This window comes from Rhinatrema bivittatum, chromosome 2 (genome assembly GCF_901001135.1).
Source record: "Rhinatrema bivittatum chromosome 2, aRhiBiv1.1, whole genome shotgun sequence".
NCBI lineage: Eukaryota > Metazoa > Chordata > Amphibia > Gymnophiona > Rhinatrematidae > Rhinatrema > Rhinatrema bivittatum.
This window is the reverse complement of record NC_042616.1, coordinates 239,028,925-239,044,665: the sequence shown is the minus strand read 5'-3', so window position 1 is coordinate 239,044,665 and position 15,741 is coordinate 239,028,925. Positions and strand designations below refer to the sequence as shown.

Genomic DNA, 15,741 nt, shown 5'->3' with positions numbered 1-15,741 from the left:
AATAAGGCAGGGGGGGGTAATCTGCACAGAGTGGCAGTTACTACCATTAAGACACATGGGAGTAACTGCATGGAGCGGCAGTTGTTACCATAAGAAATGGATGGACCATTTGGTCCTTTTCTGTCATCTTTATTACGTTATATCCAAGATATCAATGCATAGGAGGTAGGCCTCTTTCAAAGGAAAGGAGACTCTGGAACGAGGGGTCATCGGTGAGGGTTAAAGGGAGCAGACTGAAAAGCAATCTAAGCAAATATTTATTTACATAAAGTATGGTGGATTCATGGAACAACCTGCCAGTAGAGATGGTGGAGACAAGGACAATATCTGAATTCAGAAAAGCATAGGACAACCACAGGGATCAGAAAGAAGTGATAGGGATTGCAAAGCAGAGAAGTTGGTGTGGATGGAAAGACTAGATAAACCATATAGTCTTTTTCTGCCATTATGTTTCTATGTTTCTACACTGGCTATAGAAAGTCTACCTCCTCTTGAACATTTCTTCACATTTTGTTGTGTTAGCATGTCAGACCTTTATGCATTTAAATGAGGATTTTTTTCCACTCATCAACACACCATACTTTACACCTTTTAGGGATAAAAATGTTTTATTGAAAGACACAGGGCTTATGTATAAACATAGTTTTAAATTTAATGTTTTTATAAATGTTTTAACTGTAAACTGCTACGATCAATAGAGTATGTGGTATAAAATAATTTTTTAAATAAATAAAATAAAAACTGAAATCCAGTAACTAGAAGCGGCTCGACATGTGCCAACTTACCTTTTGTTGCTTTTCAGCCCCATCTCTTCTCTGCCACCCTCCGGAGGGGGCAGGCGGCGAAAACGGCTCGCAGCGGTCCCCCCCGCGCCAATTCATTGAGGACGTTTTCCATAGGCACAGAATGGGAGAGCGTCCTGTTTGGCTAAGGCTGCTGGTTTTTAATTATTCCACTGGTCTCAGTCTTAGTTTTACATACCCCGAGAAACCTAGGCACGCTCAAGCTAAGGTGATCAGACAGTTCCTGCTTTCTTTCTTTATTTATTTATTTAACGTTTCTTTTATACCGATGACCGTTCGCACATCGCATCGGTTTACAGTGAACACAAACCATTGGGCAGAGCCCTTACATAAAACAGATAATATAGTGAACTAGGCTTTGCTCGGAGATATTCAAATCAAAAGTCACGGCGCGAGCGAAGCAAAGTGTACTTTCATTGGCCTGAGCGCCCATCAATTTGGGCGCTCTGGCCAATGAAAGCACATAGACGGGCGCGCATGATGCACGCCGTGACGTCACGCGCGCCCGTCCATGTGCGCCCAAATGGGACGGGCGCTCAGCCAATGAAAGTACGCTTCACTTCGCTCGCGCCGTGACTGGAGAGGGCACAGAACAGTGGGCTCTCACCCAACTTGACAATTTGATGAGGGCCGAGCCAGGAGAACCGGGACCTGCGCGGGGGACACACGCTGCAAGCCGCTTTCACCGCCGGCTGCCCCCTCCGGAGGACGGCAGAGAAGGGAAGGAGCTGAAAGCAACAAAAAGTAAGAAAACAAAAAGTAATGTCGAGTCGCTTCGGGAGGAGGGGATTTTAGGTTTTTACAGGTTTCCTTTTGGGGGAAAGTTTGCCGTCTACCCTTACCCCTGCCTCTAACACAGGGGTAAGGGTAGGCGGTAAGTTAGCAGGTTAAACGCGTGGCAAAACAGCAGGGTAAAATAGCGATAGTCGGGGCGCGCGTTACTGTATGGGAGGGAATAGCTAATTCGATCATTTACATCTAATATACATGCCGCGGGCGGAAGGGGTTACCCGGTGATTTAAAGAAGCGGTAAGGATGGGTTAAAGGGGATAGTGTATCGCAGGAAGGGCTAACGCGGCCGGAAAGTGAGTAGAAAGCAGGTTAGGAGCAGGGTAATCGCGGCCCCACTTTACTGTATCGGCCTGTTTGAGAGCCAGCAGGAATAATACAGACTGTGCACAGCCCAGGAGCCAACTGTTTCCAGTGCAGATAAGCTACAAAAGCATTTTATTAATTTATTATATTGTAGAAGCTTCTGTGTATAAAATACTGCTCTGTGCTTTCATTATCCCTTTCTCTTCTAGTTATAGATATTGTATATTAATTTGTTTGGTTTCTTGCTATTGGTTTGCTTTAAGATTCAAAAAAACCACCAAAAAGAAAAAAAAACAATAAAGAATTTTGAACTTTATTCGATAAGATACAGGAAGCCAGTGGAGAGATTGAAGTACATGGCCATATTCTGGGTTAAACCTTGCACACTGGAATTCTGCCCAGGGGTTCTGACCTGGGGGGCTAATCTCACTGAGGTCTACACTGGGGGCTACCTGAGGGGCTTATCACCTGCATGTACACAGGACTACCTCAGGGATTTACCCAATCTAAACACACACAATTACTGGGATTATACCTGGGGGCTTGAACCAAGGAGCTTATTCCCTATACAAATAGCCACACACACTTTGATTCAGTACATCACGGCTCCAGGAACTTAGAAAAGTAAGTTTATTTGAACAATAGGAGGATAGAACATATAAAATCAGGTCATTCAGAGACGTAATGATAGAATGCAATTGCTACATATAAACAGCTTATATGTTTCCAAAGGATCAGCCTGTGCTATCACATTCAGAAGCGCGCTTTCCCTCTCTCTTTGTTATTACTCCTTATACACTAAGGGGCGGATTTTAAAAAGCATTTACTCGAGCAAAACTGGTTTTTGCTCGAGTAAATACACTTTACTCAAGTAAGTGGGCTTTTCAAAATTGCTACAATATATGCCATTGAATTGTCCATAGGATTTACTCAAGTAAGTGCACTTTACTCGAGTAAATAGCTTTTGAAAATTGCTACGATAGTATGTCACATTTACATGCGTAACTCCTTTGAAAATGACCCCCTAAATGCTTGGGAAAAGCAATGATGATCCCTCCCTCTAAGATCTTATCAATCTCAGGCACAGCTGTGTGGCCTTCACTCTCTCTCAGGCTTTAGTATAAATTAATTGCTTGCTTTCTCTTCATAGACCTGCTGGAATAACTAATTAAATAGACTCTTGGACTGTTCATAAGCATTTCACAGTACAAAACAGTAAATATGAGTTCACTGAGAGGTTGGCCTGTGTCCTTCAAACTAGTCTGTGTCTGGCTGAGAACTCTGAATCCATACAACCTAACCTCTAAATGCATCCTCAGCAAAAGTAACAAAAAATGACTTCAGCATAATCCATGCCTGGATTCAAAGGATTCACACTGACACCAGCTGAATGAAAAGTTTCCTAATCTATAGTTATATTGATGTCAGCATTAATCAGAACAATGTGTATTACTTGTTGGTTATATATATAATCATTAACACTGTTCCCCTTCGGACTAGCAAATATAAAAGACCAGGGCTACTACCATATTTGCAAGAAAAGCTAAAACCATTAACCCATTGCTCCCTCTGTGCGATTGGTCAGAATACTCTTATCAAGAAAACCTAAGCCCCATCTAAGCTTCATGTTACCTGGAGTTTAATTGACTCTGGTTTTAAATTGGCTAGACCTCTTAGCAAGGCATGCCTCTGGCCTACCAGGAGTGTCCATAGCACTTGGTCTCAGTATCTTCTGTCATCCGTTGTGATCTTTATGCTGGTTGTTGTGTGTGGTTGGCCTCTCTGACTTCTGGGGGACACCCAGCTGATCAGAATATATAGGCCACCTTTCATTGATTATCCAGTATCAGGTCTACTGCACTCAGTATAATCTGTGACCAGATGTGCAGTTATTTGGGTGCCTCTCCACCCTGCAGTGAAGTATTCTCAGGTCTTTGCTCAACAGCATATCCCACTGGCAGTGTACAGTCTGCTAATCTCATTATCTTTTAGGTATCTGGAACAGTTAAATTCAGGTATAGCACATACTCCCCCAAAGCAAAAACAAAATCCCTGTTTCAAAAATCTATTCTAGTTCTTTCTACAAAAAAAATTACTATCTGGGTATCAGATTGACATACAGATAGCATATTTTGCTGAACCATTAACACAGAGAACAGCAACTATGGAGCAATAAAACTGCATCAGTTCAGACTGTATCATTAATACAGTCTGAATTAATACGTATCTTGCTTGATACGGCGGTTACTACCCCAAACCAAATTAGCCTGATATTTCACTTTCCATGATATCCAGCATAGTTCTCTGCTTCAACGACAGGGGGAATGATGAAAAGATCTCTGCTTCAATGGCAGGGGGAATGATGAAAAGATGATTTATATTCGGACAACAACCAACAAGGACTGAGTTGCACTGGCTGGATAAACATGCGTGTGAGTAGCTTGCTATGACAGCGGTTATTACCCCTAAACAATTAGCTAGATACTTCACTTATCTCCAGCACTGCTAACTACATCGATGGCAGGGTGAAAGGGAAATAGAACAAAAAGTCACTTACAAGGGACAAGAGAAAAAGATAAGTATGGGGAAAAAAATTTAAATTAAAAAAAAAAAAGTGAAAGCTTGCTGGGCAGACTGGATGGACCGTTTGGTCTTCTTCTGCCGTCATTTCTATGTTTCTATATATATATAATGTGAGAATCAAAATAGTAGCATCTGCAAGTAACAATGTGACTAGGTATTAGTTAAGGGGGTCATTTTCAAAGGAGTTACGCATGTAAATGTGACATACTATCGTAGCAATTTTCAAAAGCTATTTACTCGAGTAAAGTGCACTTACTTGAGTAAATCCTATGGACAATTCAATGGCATATATTGTAGCAATTTTGAAAAGCCCACTTACTTGAGTAAAGTGTATTTACTCGAGCAAAAACCAGTTTTGCTCGAGTAAATGCTTTTTAAAATCTACCCCTAAGTGTATCATAAAAATATTTCATCATGATAATCAGATATTACATTTCAAATTGATATAGATATACATATTGCTTTATAAAACAAATACAAACTGTGTCTAAGTAAGGCCACCCCCATGGAATAAGGACATTCTGAGCACTTCAGCCCATTAATGAAGCATTCACAATATCTTCTGTGGCAAAGGGTGGAATGATTTCAAGTTATGAGATCAATTACAAATGATGTGTACAAGTCTCGCAGCAGAGCAATCTGGAAGCTGTCCTCAAAGTAGAGCCTCTGCACTCTCATTACTAATTCAGATGTTTGTGTTTATGGTTTAATACCTGATATGAGATGAATAAAAACTGAAATTAAGTAAATAAGAAACTCTAGAATAAATATCAATAACTTCTTGTATGTAAACATCCCTATATATACTAGTCATATAGATATCCAATATTGTTTTGTCATAGTTCAAAGAAGCAGCTATGTAATGTCCAATCCCTTCTTTGTTTTCCCACTTTTCTATAAGATAACACACAATATTCAGACAAAAGCAACCTAGGTGCTCATTCATTCATTCAAACTGTACATATAAGATTATGATATATAATGTAAACCTCAAAAAGTGGAAGGAAGAAAAAACAATTTACAAGTACTTGTAAAAAAAATAAAACCCAGTAGCAAAAAAAACATCCCCCATAGTACCTCCTTGCCTGCAGGTGCATGGATTGTGACTGAATTTAAACAAAAGCTAACAGGGGAAAAAAAATAAAAATTAAATTATCATCCCTTAGCATATTTTACTCTAGAACACATTATTTAAAACATTTTGCCCATAAAACCTCAGCACAGTGTCTATTTCACTTGAACAACGTCAGAAGCTATTGTTTATTGATTGTACTTTTCTATAATCAGTAAACTGTCTTCATCTGTACACAATGTAACATGTACAACATATAATGACACACAAACAGAACACATAATGACAGAGAACCACAAACAGTAAAAAAATTATCATTAGAGCTCAAAAAGTAGGCCTTTTAAAAGCAAAACAAAAAAATTCTTTGGATCGAGAATTAAGCAAAAAAATCAGATTTTTAAAAACAGATCTGTTAAAAAAAAAAAAATAAATAAAATTCTGGGAGAGAAAAAAAAATCTCTCAGGTTCTACACTTTATCCTGCAGAGCAGTCTCAATTCTTGTTAGTCTGTAAAAAAAAATGAAAATTTCACATATGAAGAGGGGTTAATTAATCTTTTAAATCACATCATAATGTAAGAATAGCTATAAGAAACTGAGCTACACAATTAAAGAAGAAAAACACTACTTTGATTAACTTATGCAATAAAAAAATATTAAATCTCACTTTTTTCTAACTACGTGATTTTGATTGCTTAAGTACAAGAACCGGAGCAGTTTACATTCCTTTCTATTGAGAAGAAAGGAAAGAGAGAAAAAAAGCTTATGAGACAGATTACTACCTATCTCTTCTCTCCCTGCTTTTGCTTTTGCTAAAACAATAGCTGCACAATTAAAATAATGCAAACTTTAAATCAGGTGTTAGAACATACAAAAGGCATAAACATCCTCTTTGCTAGCAACCTAAACCAGTAAAAGATGAAGCTTAATTTCCTGGAAAGAAAAAAACTCAGCATGTAGAACTATAAATGAAGAGAAACAGAAATGTCAAACATTTAATTTTAGTCTAGCCCTGTATTTTGCTGGTTTCACAAAAATCAAGGAAGAGTTTAGGTAATCAGCTGAGTCCATATACCCCATTGTTTATGTAAATATTGAGTGTGTCTCAGAGAGAGTAGAAGAAATGGAGTCAGCAAACCCCAACTTAATCCGCAGGCCTGCTGGGAGTGGGAGGTAAATACTGAATCTGAAATCCGGGGTTTTGAACAATTTTTGGCTGTATGTTCTTTTCTCCTATATCAAAAGCAAATGCCATGAAACTTCAGACTGAGAAGCTGGTTCATGCTTCTGATTAAGTGCAGAACAACAGGTTAAAATCCTGTCATGGTGGGTGCATACAGCAATGACATTCTTGCTCCCTCTCTCTTCTGGATCATTTTCTCCCCTCTCCCCGGTGGTCTAACCAAAAGAATTTGTCTGCTACGACATTAGGACCCATGAGTTCTTTCGACATGCTGCTGTAATCTTCAAAAGGTGCTTTCTCTTCGTTTCTGCTTCTAATTCTACCTTACTGTTCTTTTGACTCTTAACAAATGACACCTCCTGTGACCACATGATGCTAAAGTTAAATACACACAATATTCTGTACTCAATAGGTTTTATTATGCTTTATCTTTTTTTCTGCAGATTACAACAAAAATTCTTATCACAAACTAGATGGTCCCAAAATAAACAAATCTGCCCTTTACACTAAAAGATCAAGAAATACACAGGCACAAATTAAAGGCTCATATAAAACTTTCACCTGGAAATCAGCATCCTCATCGCCAGTTTTGTTCTAGGTTCAGACTGTGCACTGTGGCATTCTGCCCAGGGGCTCTGAACTAGGGGGCTAATCTCACTGAGGTCTACACTGGTGCTTATTGCCTGCGTGCACACTGGACTACCTCAGGGGCTTACCCAATATAAACACACACAATTACTGGGATTATACCTGGGGGCTTGAACCCAGGAGTTTATTCCCTACCCAAATAGCCACACACACACACACACCTTGATTCAGTTCCAGGTACTTAGAAAAGTAAATTTATTTGAGCAATAGGAGGATAGAACAAATAAAATCAGGTCATACAGAAGTTATGGTAAATAACAATTGCTACATATATATAAAAAGCTTACATGTTTCCAAAGGATCAGCCTGTGCTATCATGTCCAGAAGTGTGCTCTCCCTCTCTTTTTCTCTGTTATTACTCCTTATATATTAAATACTTGGGAAAAGCAGCGATGTTCTCTTCCTCTAAGTTCTTATCAATCTCAGGCACAGCTGTGTGGCCTTCACTCTCTCTCAGGCTTTAGTATAAGTTAATTGCTTGCTTTCTCATCATAGACCTACTGGAATAACTAATTAAACAGACTCTTGGCCTGTTCGTAAGCATTTCACAGTGCAAAACAGTAAATGTGAGTTAGAGGTTGGCCTGTGGCCTTCAAACTAGTCTGTGACTGGGTGAGAACTCTGAATCCATACAACCTAACCTTTAAATACATCCTCAGCAAAAGTGACAAAAAATGACTCTAACAAGCCATACTGAAGATTTAGGCCCTTGGACCATAGGGAAAGGATTGTACTCAGATAGTCTACTGCCAATAAGTAACTATGTTTGTGGAAAAAAAATTCCATGCTTTTCATCTGGATAAAGAGGGGACCACTTGCGAAGTAAGGGGAAGACCCTGCAGTCTAACCATTATTCACAGCCAGAGAAGACTGAGTGTGGTGAACTGTGGGACTGTTTTCTTGCTTTGCCTTGCTTCTAAGTGTTTTTCCTGCAGTTTTTGCCCTCTGTATTATTTTGGACTCTAGTAAACTATATTTATTTGGAACTGAGAATGTGGCGTGGACTGATTTTGTTTTGGTGATCTCCTGGGCATCACAGGTTCTTCCTGCTCCTGAAAGCATGAATCTGTGAATCTTTTGGATGCTGCACTAAACAAATCAACAATCTCTGAAGTGACCACCTTGAAAGGGGGGGCTTACATGCGCCTTCCACAACTCTCAGGCTGATACTATAAGGAACGCGGGAAAACAGTCACTCAATGTTGAGCACCCGCTCTCCCAACGCACCCAGACACATCTCCTGGGCGCACGATTCTGTATTAAAATGAGGGGTTGTGCTAAAAAGGAAGCATTAGGGACAATAGCACGTCCCTAGCGCCTCCTTAGCAATGGAAACCCAGGAGAGGTGGCTGTCAGTGTGTTCAGAAAACAAATGCTCAATTTTACGAGCATCAGTTTTCCGAACCCACTGACAGCCATGGGTTAGGAAAATGGACGCTTGTAAAACTGAGTGTTCATTTTCCTAACCTGACCCATGGCACTTTTTTTTTTTTTTTTTTTTTTAACCTTTTTGGTTCTTCCGACTTAATATTGCTAGGATATTAAGTCAGAGGATGTTCAGAAAAGCAGTATTTTCTGCTTTTCTGTACACTTTTTTGGGTGTAAAATGTGCAGATTGGCCGCACATTTTTTTCAGTATCCTGGGCAAGTTACTAATAGCCTCATCAACATGAATTTGCATGTGATGAGCACTATTAGTGTTGAGGGGGGGTTGGATGCGTGCTTTCGACGCACTAAACTCCGTACTGTATAAGGGGTAGTGGACGGGCGTAAAAAACGTGCATCCAACTGCGGGTAAAACTGAGCGCACTTTACAATATTGGCCTGTCTGTCCTGAAGTTCTTTGGACAGCTCTTTGTGGCTCATAGTTGGGTCTTTGCTTTGAAATGCACTAACCAGCAGAGAGAAGCAACAGGAACTGCTGAATTTATTCTGATATCATGTAAATGAGTACAAGTTTAACAAGGGTAAGGCTGATGGGAATTGGTTACACCAGAGCTTTAAATATTTAGGATTGCTACAGAAGTACAAGGTGGGTGGACACTTATCCAATCAAGCTATTCCATGTTTTTATTTCTACTTCATTTTCAAGAATTTCTAGAATATATTTGCCACTTGGCAGTTGTGGGGTAGGATGTGTGACAACATGGAACAATCGCTATTTTTATTTTGGTTTGTTTTTTTTCAATTTATAGTCTGTACATTTTCAATAATGTTTGTGGCAGGGTAAAAAGCAAATGCACATAAAATATATGGAAAAAACAAGATTTAAACACTGACAGAGAAACTTCATTTGCAATATGCAGTGCTGTCTGAGGATGCCACAGCAAGCCTCAAGAACTAATTACTGGCTTCTGATTGAATCCCTAAGGATCCTGTTAAATATCTGTTTGAACAAGAGTTTTAAGCACTTTTTTAATAGGATTTTTCCAAAGCTATAGTCCATATTTGCCCAGGCACAGTATTCCAATATGATGGGTCTGCAATTAAATTTAAATTTCTATACTTACCCATAAGCTCCTAAACAATGTCTCTGCACCATAGTGTGAGGGAGTATTCCAGAAATTAAGAGCCTGTGACTCAGCTAAGTAAGCAGGACACAATGGGGGCGTGGAAGGCAAGGTAGGCAGGGCTAGGCAGGGGCCAGGGGAGGGGTGGGGGTGGGGGGTGTGGGGGCAGGTAGAAAAGGGAGAGCCAGCGTGGGCGGCCCTCCCTTTTCGGCCAGGCACAGAGCAGCTTCATCTTGCTGATTATTCAATGTCTATGGGCTGCGGCCATCTTTGCCCAATCAATGAAATCTGCTTTTCGGAAGAAGTTATGTAAATTGTGCAGTATTTGGGAAGTGGGAGGTGGAGGGGGGGGGGGGGGTAAACGCAGCCTTTGCACTGCCCCACATTGTGAGTTTCATCAAGATGAGCCATCCAAGAGGAGGGTACTTCTAGTAAGTCTTTCTGGGCAGATCTCCAAGAATGTGACAGGTTGTAAATACGTAGTACTGAGTTAATCCATGTGTGATAACTTGGGCAATAGCGGCTTAGAAACAGCCAGAAGGAATAAGAAGCAGATTCTGGCTGTTTCTTTATGTGCAGTTTATTTACAGTGAATAAATGAAGTGCAAAGCCAAACAAACAAATGATGTGCTCACCTTAAAGTTCAGGTAGCACAGCGATAACACACATACCAGGTTTTCGCATAGAGCGGCTTCCTGCCTGTTCCCTGGGGTGTGTCTAAACTTTCTGAGCCCTGACTCCTTATAGCAGGATGAGGGGAGCCTCCTTTCACCCAGAATCCCTTGCAGAGCTGATCCTTATGGAGGATTGTGCTAGATAGCAGTGGCTGGTCTCTTAAGGTGGTCTGAGGGAGTTTCCGGTATACTCCCTCACACCATGGTGCAGAGACATTGTTTAGGAGCTTATGGGGAAGTATAGAAATTTAAATTTAATTCTCCATTTGATAGGGTGCCAATGGAGTGAAAAAAAGCACAGGTGTAATGTTATTGTGCATCCTAAACCTAGCATTTTGTGCCATCTGGAAAGCTCTGAGAGAATTTGCTAGGAGACCAATGTATAACACATTCCAATAGTACAAGGGTTAGAAGAATGGTGCAAAATCAAGGATTCAGTAAAGGTTTCAAGCTACGAAGCATGTGCAGTTTGAAAATGACTGTCTTAATCACAGATTTAATCTGGGCATGCATGAGTAGGTTACTGTCAAGAATAATACCAAGATTCCGTACCTGGGATAATATTTTGCTTTCAGGCAACAAAAGGTAAACATTTTGGAAGGGGATATAGACTTTCTATAGCCACTGTATAAGGCCCTGTTTTGTTTTGTTTTTTTCATGGGTGGAACCCCCATGCCCATTTTCCCTACATGTGAGAATATAGAGCAGGCCAAAAGAAATGGACAATTCAGGTTTCCTCAGGTTTGTATTGGTTTGTGCCACACTCCATAACCAAGAATCTTCTAAACCAGAACAATTAGGCAAGGGAGCTTTTTGGGAGGGAGTTAGAGAACAGTAGGATTTCTGGTAGTAAGTGGGTGGGACTAGTATACCCCTTATGAGAGGAGGCTAGGGAAAGGATAGATATTGTCCTTTAAAAAACATACACAATAATTAATCAATTATATTATTGTAGTTGATATTTTTTTTATGTATAAATTCTCCCATGTGCTGTACTGCATACACTGATGTAATGTATGCAGCCCTGGGTTGGTTGCTAGAGTAGGGCGACATAAATTGAAATGTAAGTAATGGGAAGGAAAACTGATTGGGTGCAGGCAACCCAGGTGTGACTGATTGAACATAGCCCACTTACAGGCCTCCACTGCGTCCCACCCTGCCCTTCTAAGAAATGCTTACACCAAACCCTACCATATTGCAACAAAACTTAAGAGTCGCTCTTTGTAGAAAGGCATTTTCTTTGTAGGAGAGTTAGTTATTAAGGCTGGTTTGATGTACATGCCATCAACAGACTGATACTCTCCTTCGAAATCCTGGCATGATGGATTGATTTTTGAGGCAATTTTCAAACTGTATTGGTTCAAACTCTGCACCTGCTATTTACCCATGGGCTTTGCACCAGTTTTCAAAAGAGAAAATACGTGTGTAGTTCCACTCTGAAAATTGCCATGGGTATGAAGTCTGTGCGGTCCAGCTTTTCACAAGGATAGGTTTTTACTGGAAAAGTACACTGGAGTTGCCCTGGAGAAGATACAGAGAAGAGTGACCAAAATGATAAAGGGCATGGAACAGATTTGAGAGTGCCATCTAATGTGCTTATTTGCTCCTCCGACATAAATGTGCCTCTGGGAATGCCTCCTCTCAATGCAGCTAAACATGCGTGCGTTGTGGAGTAACATGCTGACTTTTCACTGTATCGAGAGTGGTGATATTCGGATGGCAAAGCTCTTTTTATTCACGTGCATCACTTTGAAAATTGGCTACCATATCCTTCAAAGTAGTGTATGCTTGTCAGAGCTGTTGTGATTGATTTCTCAGTAAATGTTTTTCCTGACACTTCCTTTTTAGATCATAGACCATGATGGAGAACCTGAGGAGGGAGCATATAAAACATACAGCTATGTGGAAAGAATCGTTAAACAGGTACAGCGTGTCATGTCTGCTGTAGTACTAAGAAGCTCATTAGCAACAGTCACCAGCACCAGAATATGGGGGATGAAAAAAGCCATTTTGATTGTCGTGCTTCGGAAGCTGGTCAGCAATTTGTCTCCAGTTCTGCAGCTGCTGTAAGAGGGGCACAATTTGTTCTTTAAGCTTAGAAAAGTTATCCAGGGAAAAGGAGCTCCATGCAGTTTTATATTATCTTGCAATAGGTGAATATAGTGAGCAGGAGGCTCCATTCTGGTGAGAGTGGTGCCTCTTGAGGATCTTGAAACGCAAACATCTTGGCTTTGCTCCCTCTCCTAAATTCCCCACAATCCTCATGAGGAAGCAATTTGGACAGGAAGAAATCTGTTCATAGATAGCCATATGTGAACAGTGCATTTATGGCCAGCATTTGATTCTATACTAGGAGATAAATGACTTTTATATTGCTTTTAGTTTCCTCTTCACCTTTCTGGCTGACAATAATCCTCTATAATTGAGAAAACTTCAGGAGCATTTTCTGTCCAGCCTGATGAGTAGGAGAATACACACAGCCAAGCAAGAGAACATGGTTATCTTTTTTGATCTTTGTCTTTATTAGTATTTCTATACCACTCACTACCATAGCTCAGAGTGGTTTACATAAAACAATTCATAATAATAAAGCTAATAAAACAAAATCATAAAGCACAGTATCCTAAATATAATAACAACATCAGGTGAAACTTGATAAGAAACTTAGATCCTAAAGTTATTCTAAAAAGCTATTCCAAATAGGTATGTTCTCTTGCTCCTTAGGCTGGCCAGTACAGAAAATGCTCCTGAAGAAGCACCCACAGTCCCTAGTCAGTGGAAGACCTGAGCAAAATAAATTCACTTGCTGGTGATGCCTCACAGCAGCTCTGCCTCTAATCTCTGTGATAGGGGATTACTTTCACACATGGCCTATATATGGGAAAGGATAGAGAAAATCCTGACGGTCCTTCATAAGGGCTGCCTAGTGAAAGAGCTTGATAGCAAAAGTTCTCTTGTTTGGCTGTGTGGTGTTAACCACGAAGCCTTCCAGCTGGCTGTATTTAGCCCTCTTTCCCTTTCTGTAAAGGAAGCCCTTTACACATTGTTTTTATCCTGTGCAGGACCTGCTGGGCTGTGAAAGCACAAAGTTTGAAACACGGGAATTTGGCAGCAATGAAGATCCTGCTGTTCTTGAAGAGGAAGACTTTGGAGATGTGTTGTGGGATGTGCATGATGAACAAGGGCAGATGGAGGCTTTTCAGCAGGCTTCCAAATCTACATGTGAACTAGGATTTGAGAAAGTAAGTGACTGAAATTGTCTGGTTTGAGGAAATGTTAAATACCAAACAGCCAGGAATTTTCACATCCGATGACACAAGAAACCAAAAGGAAACTCAGAATGTAATCAATCCACTTGTGACTTAAATACTCTGAATAATTTTGTATCATCCGCAAATTTGATAACATCACTTGTCATATTCCTGTCCAGATCATTTAAAAATATATTGAAAAGTATTGGGTCCAAGTACAGATTCCTGAGGCACTCTACTGTTTATCCTTTTCCACTGAGAAAATTGACCATTTAATCCTACTCTCTGTTTCCTGTCTTTTAACCAGTTTGTAATCCATGAAATTAATCCATGAAAAAATCCATGAAACATCGCCTCCTATCCCATGACTTTTTAGTTTTCGTAGAAGCCTCTCATGAGGAACTTTATCAAACGCCTTCTGAAAATCCAAATACACTACAACTACCGGTTCACCTTTATCCACATGTTTATTAACCCCTTCAAAAAAATGAAGCAGATTTGTTAGGCAAGACTTCCCTTGGGTAAATCCATGTTGTCTGTGTTTCATTAAACCATGTTTTTCTATTTGCTCTACGATTTTGATCTTTAGAATAGTTTTCACTACTTTTCCCGGCACTGAAGTCAGGCTTACTGATCGCCCCTGGAGCCCTTTTTATATATTGGGGTTACATTGGGCATCCTCCAGTCTTCAGGTACAGTGGATGATTTTAATAATAGGTTACAGATTTTAACTAATAGATCAGAAATTTCATTTTTTAGTTCCTTTAGTACCCTAGCATGCATACCATCTGGTCCAGGTGATTTGCTACTCTTTAGTTTGTCAATCTGGTCTACTACATCTTCCAGGTTCACAGTGATTTGGTTCAGTTCAACTGACTCCTCACCCTTGAAAACCATCTCCGGAACTGGTACCTCCCCAAAATCCTCATTAGTAAGCAAAGAATTCATTTAGTCTTTCTGCAATGGCCTTATCTTCCCTAACAGGCCCTTTAACCCCTTGGTCATCTAACGGTCCAACCGACTCACTCACAGGTTTCTTGCTTCCGATATATTTTTTAAAGTTTTTATTATGAGTTTTTTGCCTCTACGGCCAACTTCATTTCAAATTCTTTCTTCGCCTATCTTATCAATGTTTTACACTTAACTTGACAGTGTTTATACTTTATCCTATTTTCTTTAGATGGATCCTTCTTCCAGTTTTTGAAGGATGTTTTTTTTGGCTAAAGTAGCCACTTTCACCAAACCTTTTAACCATGCCCATAATCGTTTTGCCTTTCTTCCACCTTTCTTAATGCGTGGAATACATCTGGACTGCGCGTCTAGGATTGTATTTTTTGAACACTTTTAATCTTTGCAGATGCACCTTTCAGTTTTTTTCTAACTATTTTCCTCATTTTATCAAAGTTTGACTTTTAAAAATTTAGTGTTAGAGCTGTAGATTTACTTATTGTCCCCCTTCCAGTTATTAGTTTAAATTTGATCATGTTATGATCACTGTTGCCAAGTGGCCCCACCACCATTACCTCTCTCACCAAATCCTGGGTTCCACTAAGAATTAAATCTAAAATAGCTCCCTCTCTCGTTGGTTCCTGAACCAATTGCTCCATGAAGCAGTCATTTATTACATCCAGGAACTTTGTCTCTAGCAAATCCTGATGTTACATCTACCCAGTCAATATTGGAGTAACTGAAATCTCCCATTATTAATGCACTGCCAAATTGGTTAGCTTCCCTGATTTCTCTTAGCATTTCATCCTCTGTCTGACCATTTTGTCCAGGTGGACGGTAGTATACTCCTGTCACTATACTCTTACCCAACACACATGGGATTTCTACCCATATAGATTCTACTGAACATTTAGTCTCTTGTATGATCTTTATCCTTTTGGACTCTATACTTGCCCGGACATAAAGTGCCACACC

General features: G+C 40.0%; 1 protein-coding gene across 6 annotated transcripts in view; it reads left to right on the top strand.

Moving 5' to 3' along the window:
• NPHP3 (nephrocystin 3) overlaps positions 1 to 15,741 on the top strand; it is a 232,133-nt gene that overhangs the window by 81,860 nt on the left and 134,532 nt on the right. For all 6 annotated transcript variants that reach the window (XM_029589318.1, XM_029589315.1, XM_029589314.1 and 3 more), the window contains 2 exons: positions 12,416 to 12,490; positions 13,630 to 13,809. In XM_029589318.1, the coding sequence (XP_029445178.1) occupies positions 12,416 to 12,490; positions 13,630 to 13,809 (255 nt within the window). The remainder of the gene's footprint in view (positions 1 to 12,415; positions 12,491 to 13,629; positions 13,810 to 15,741) is intronic.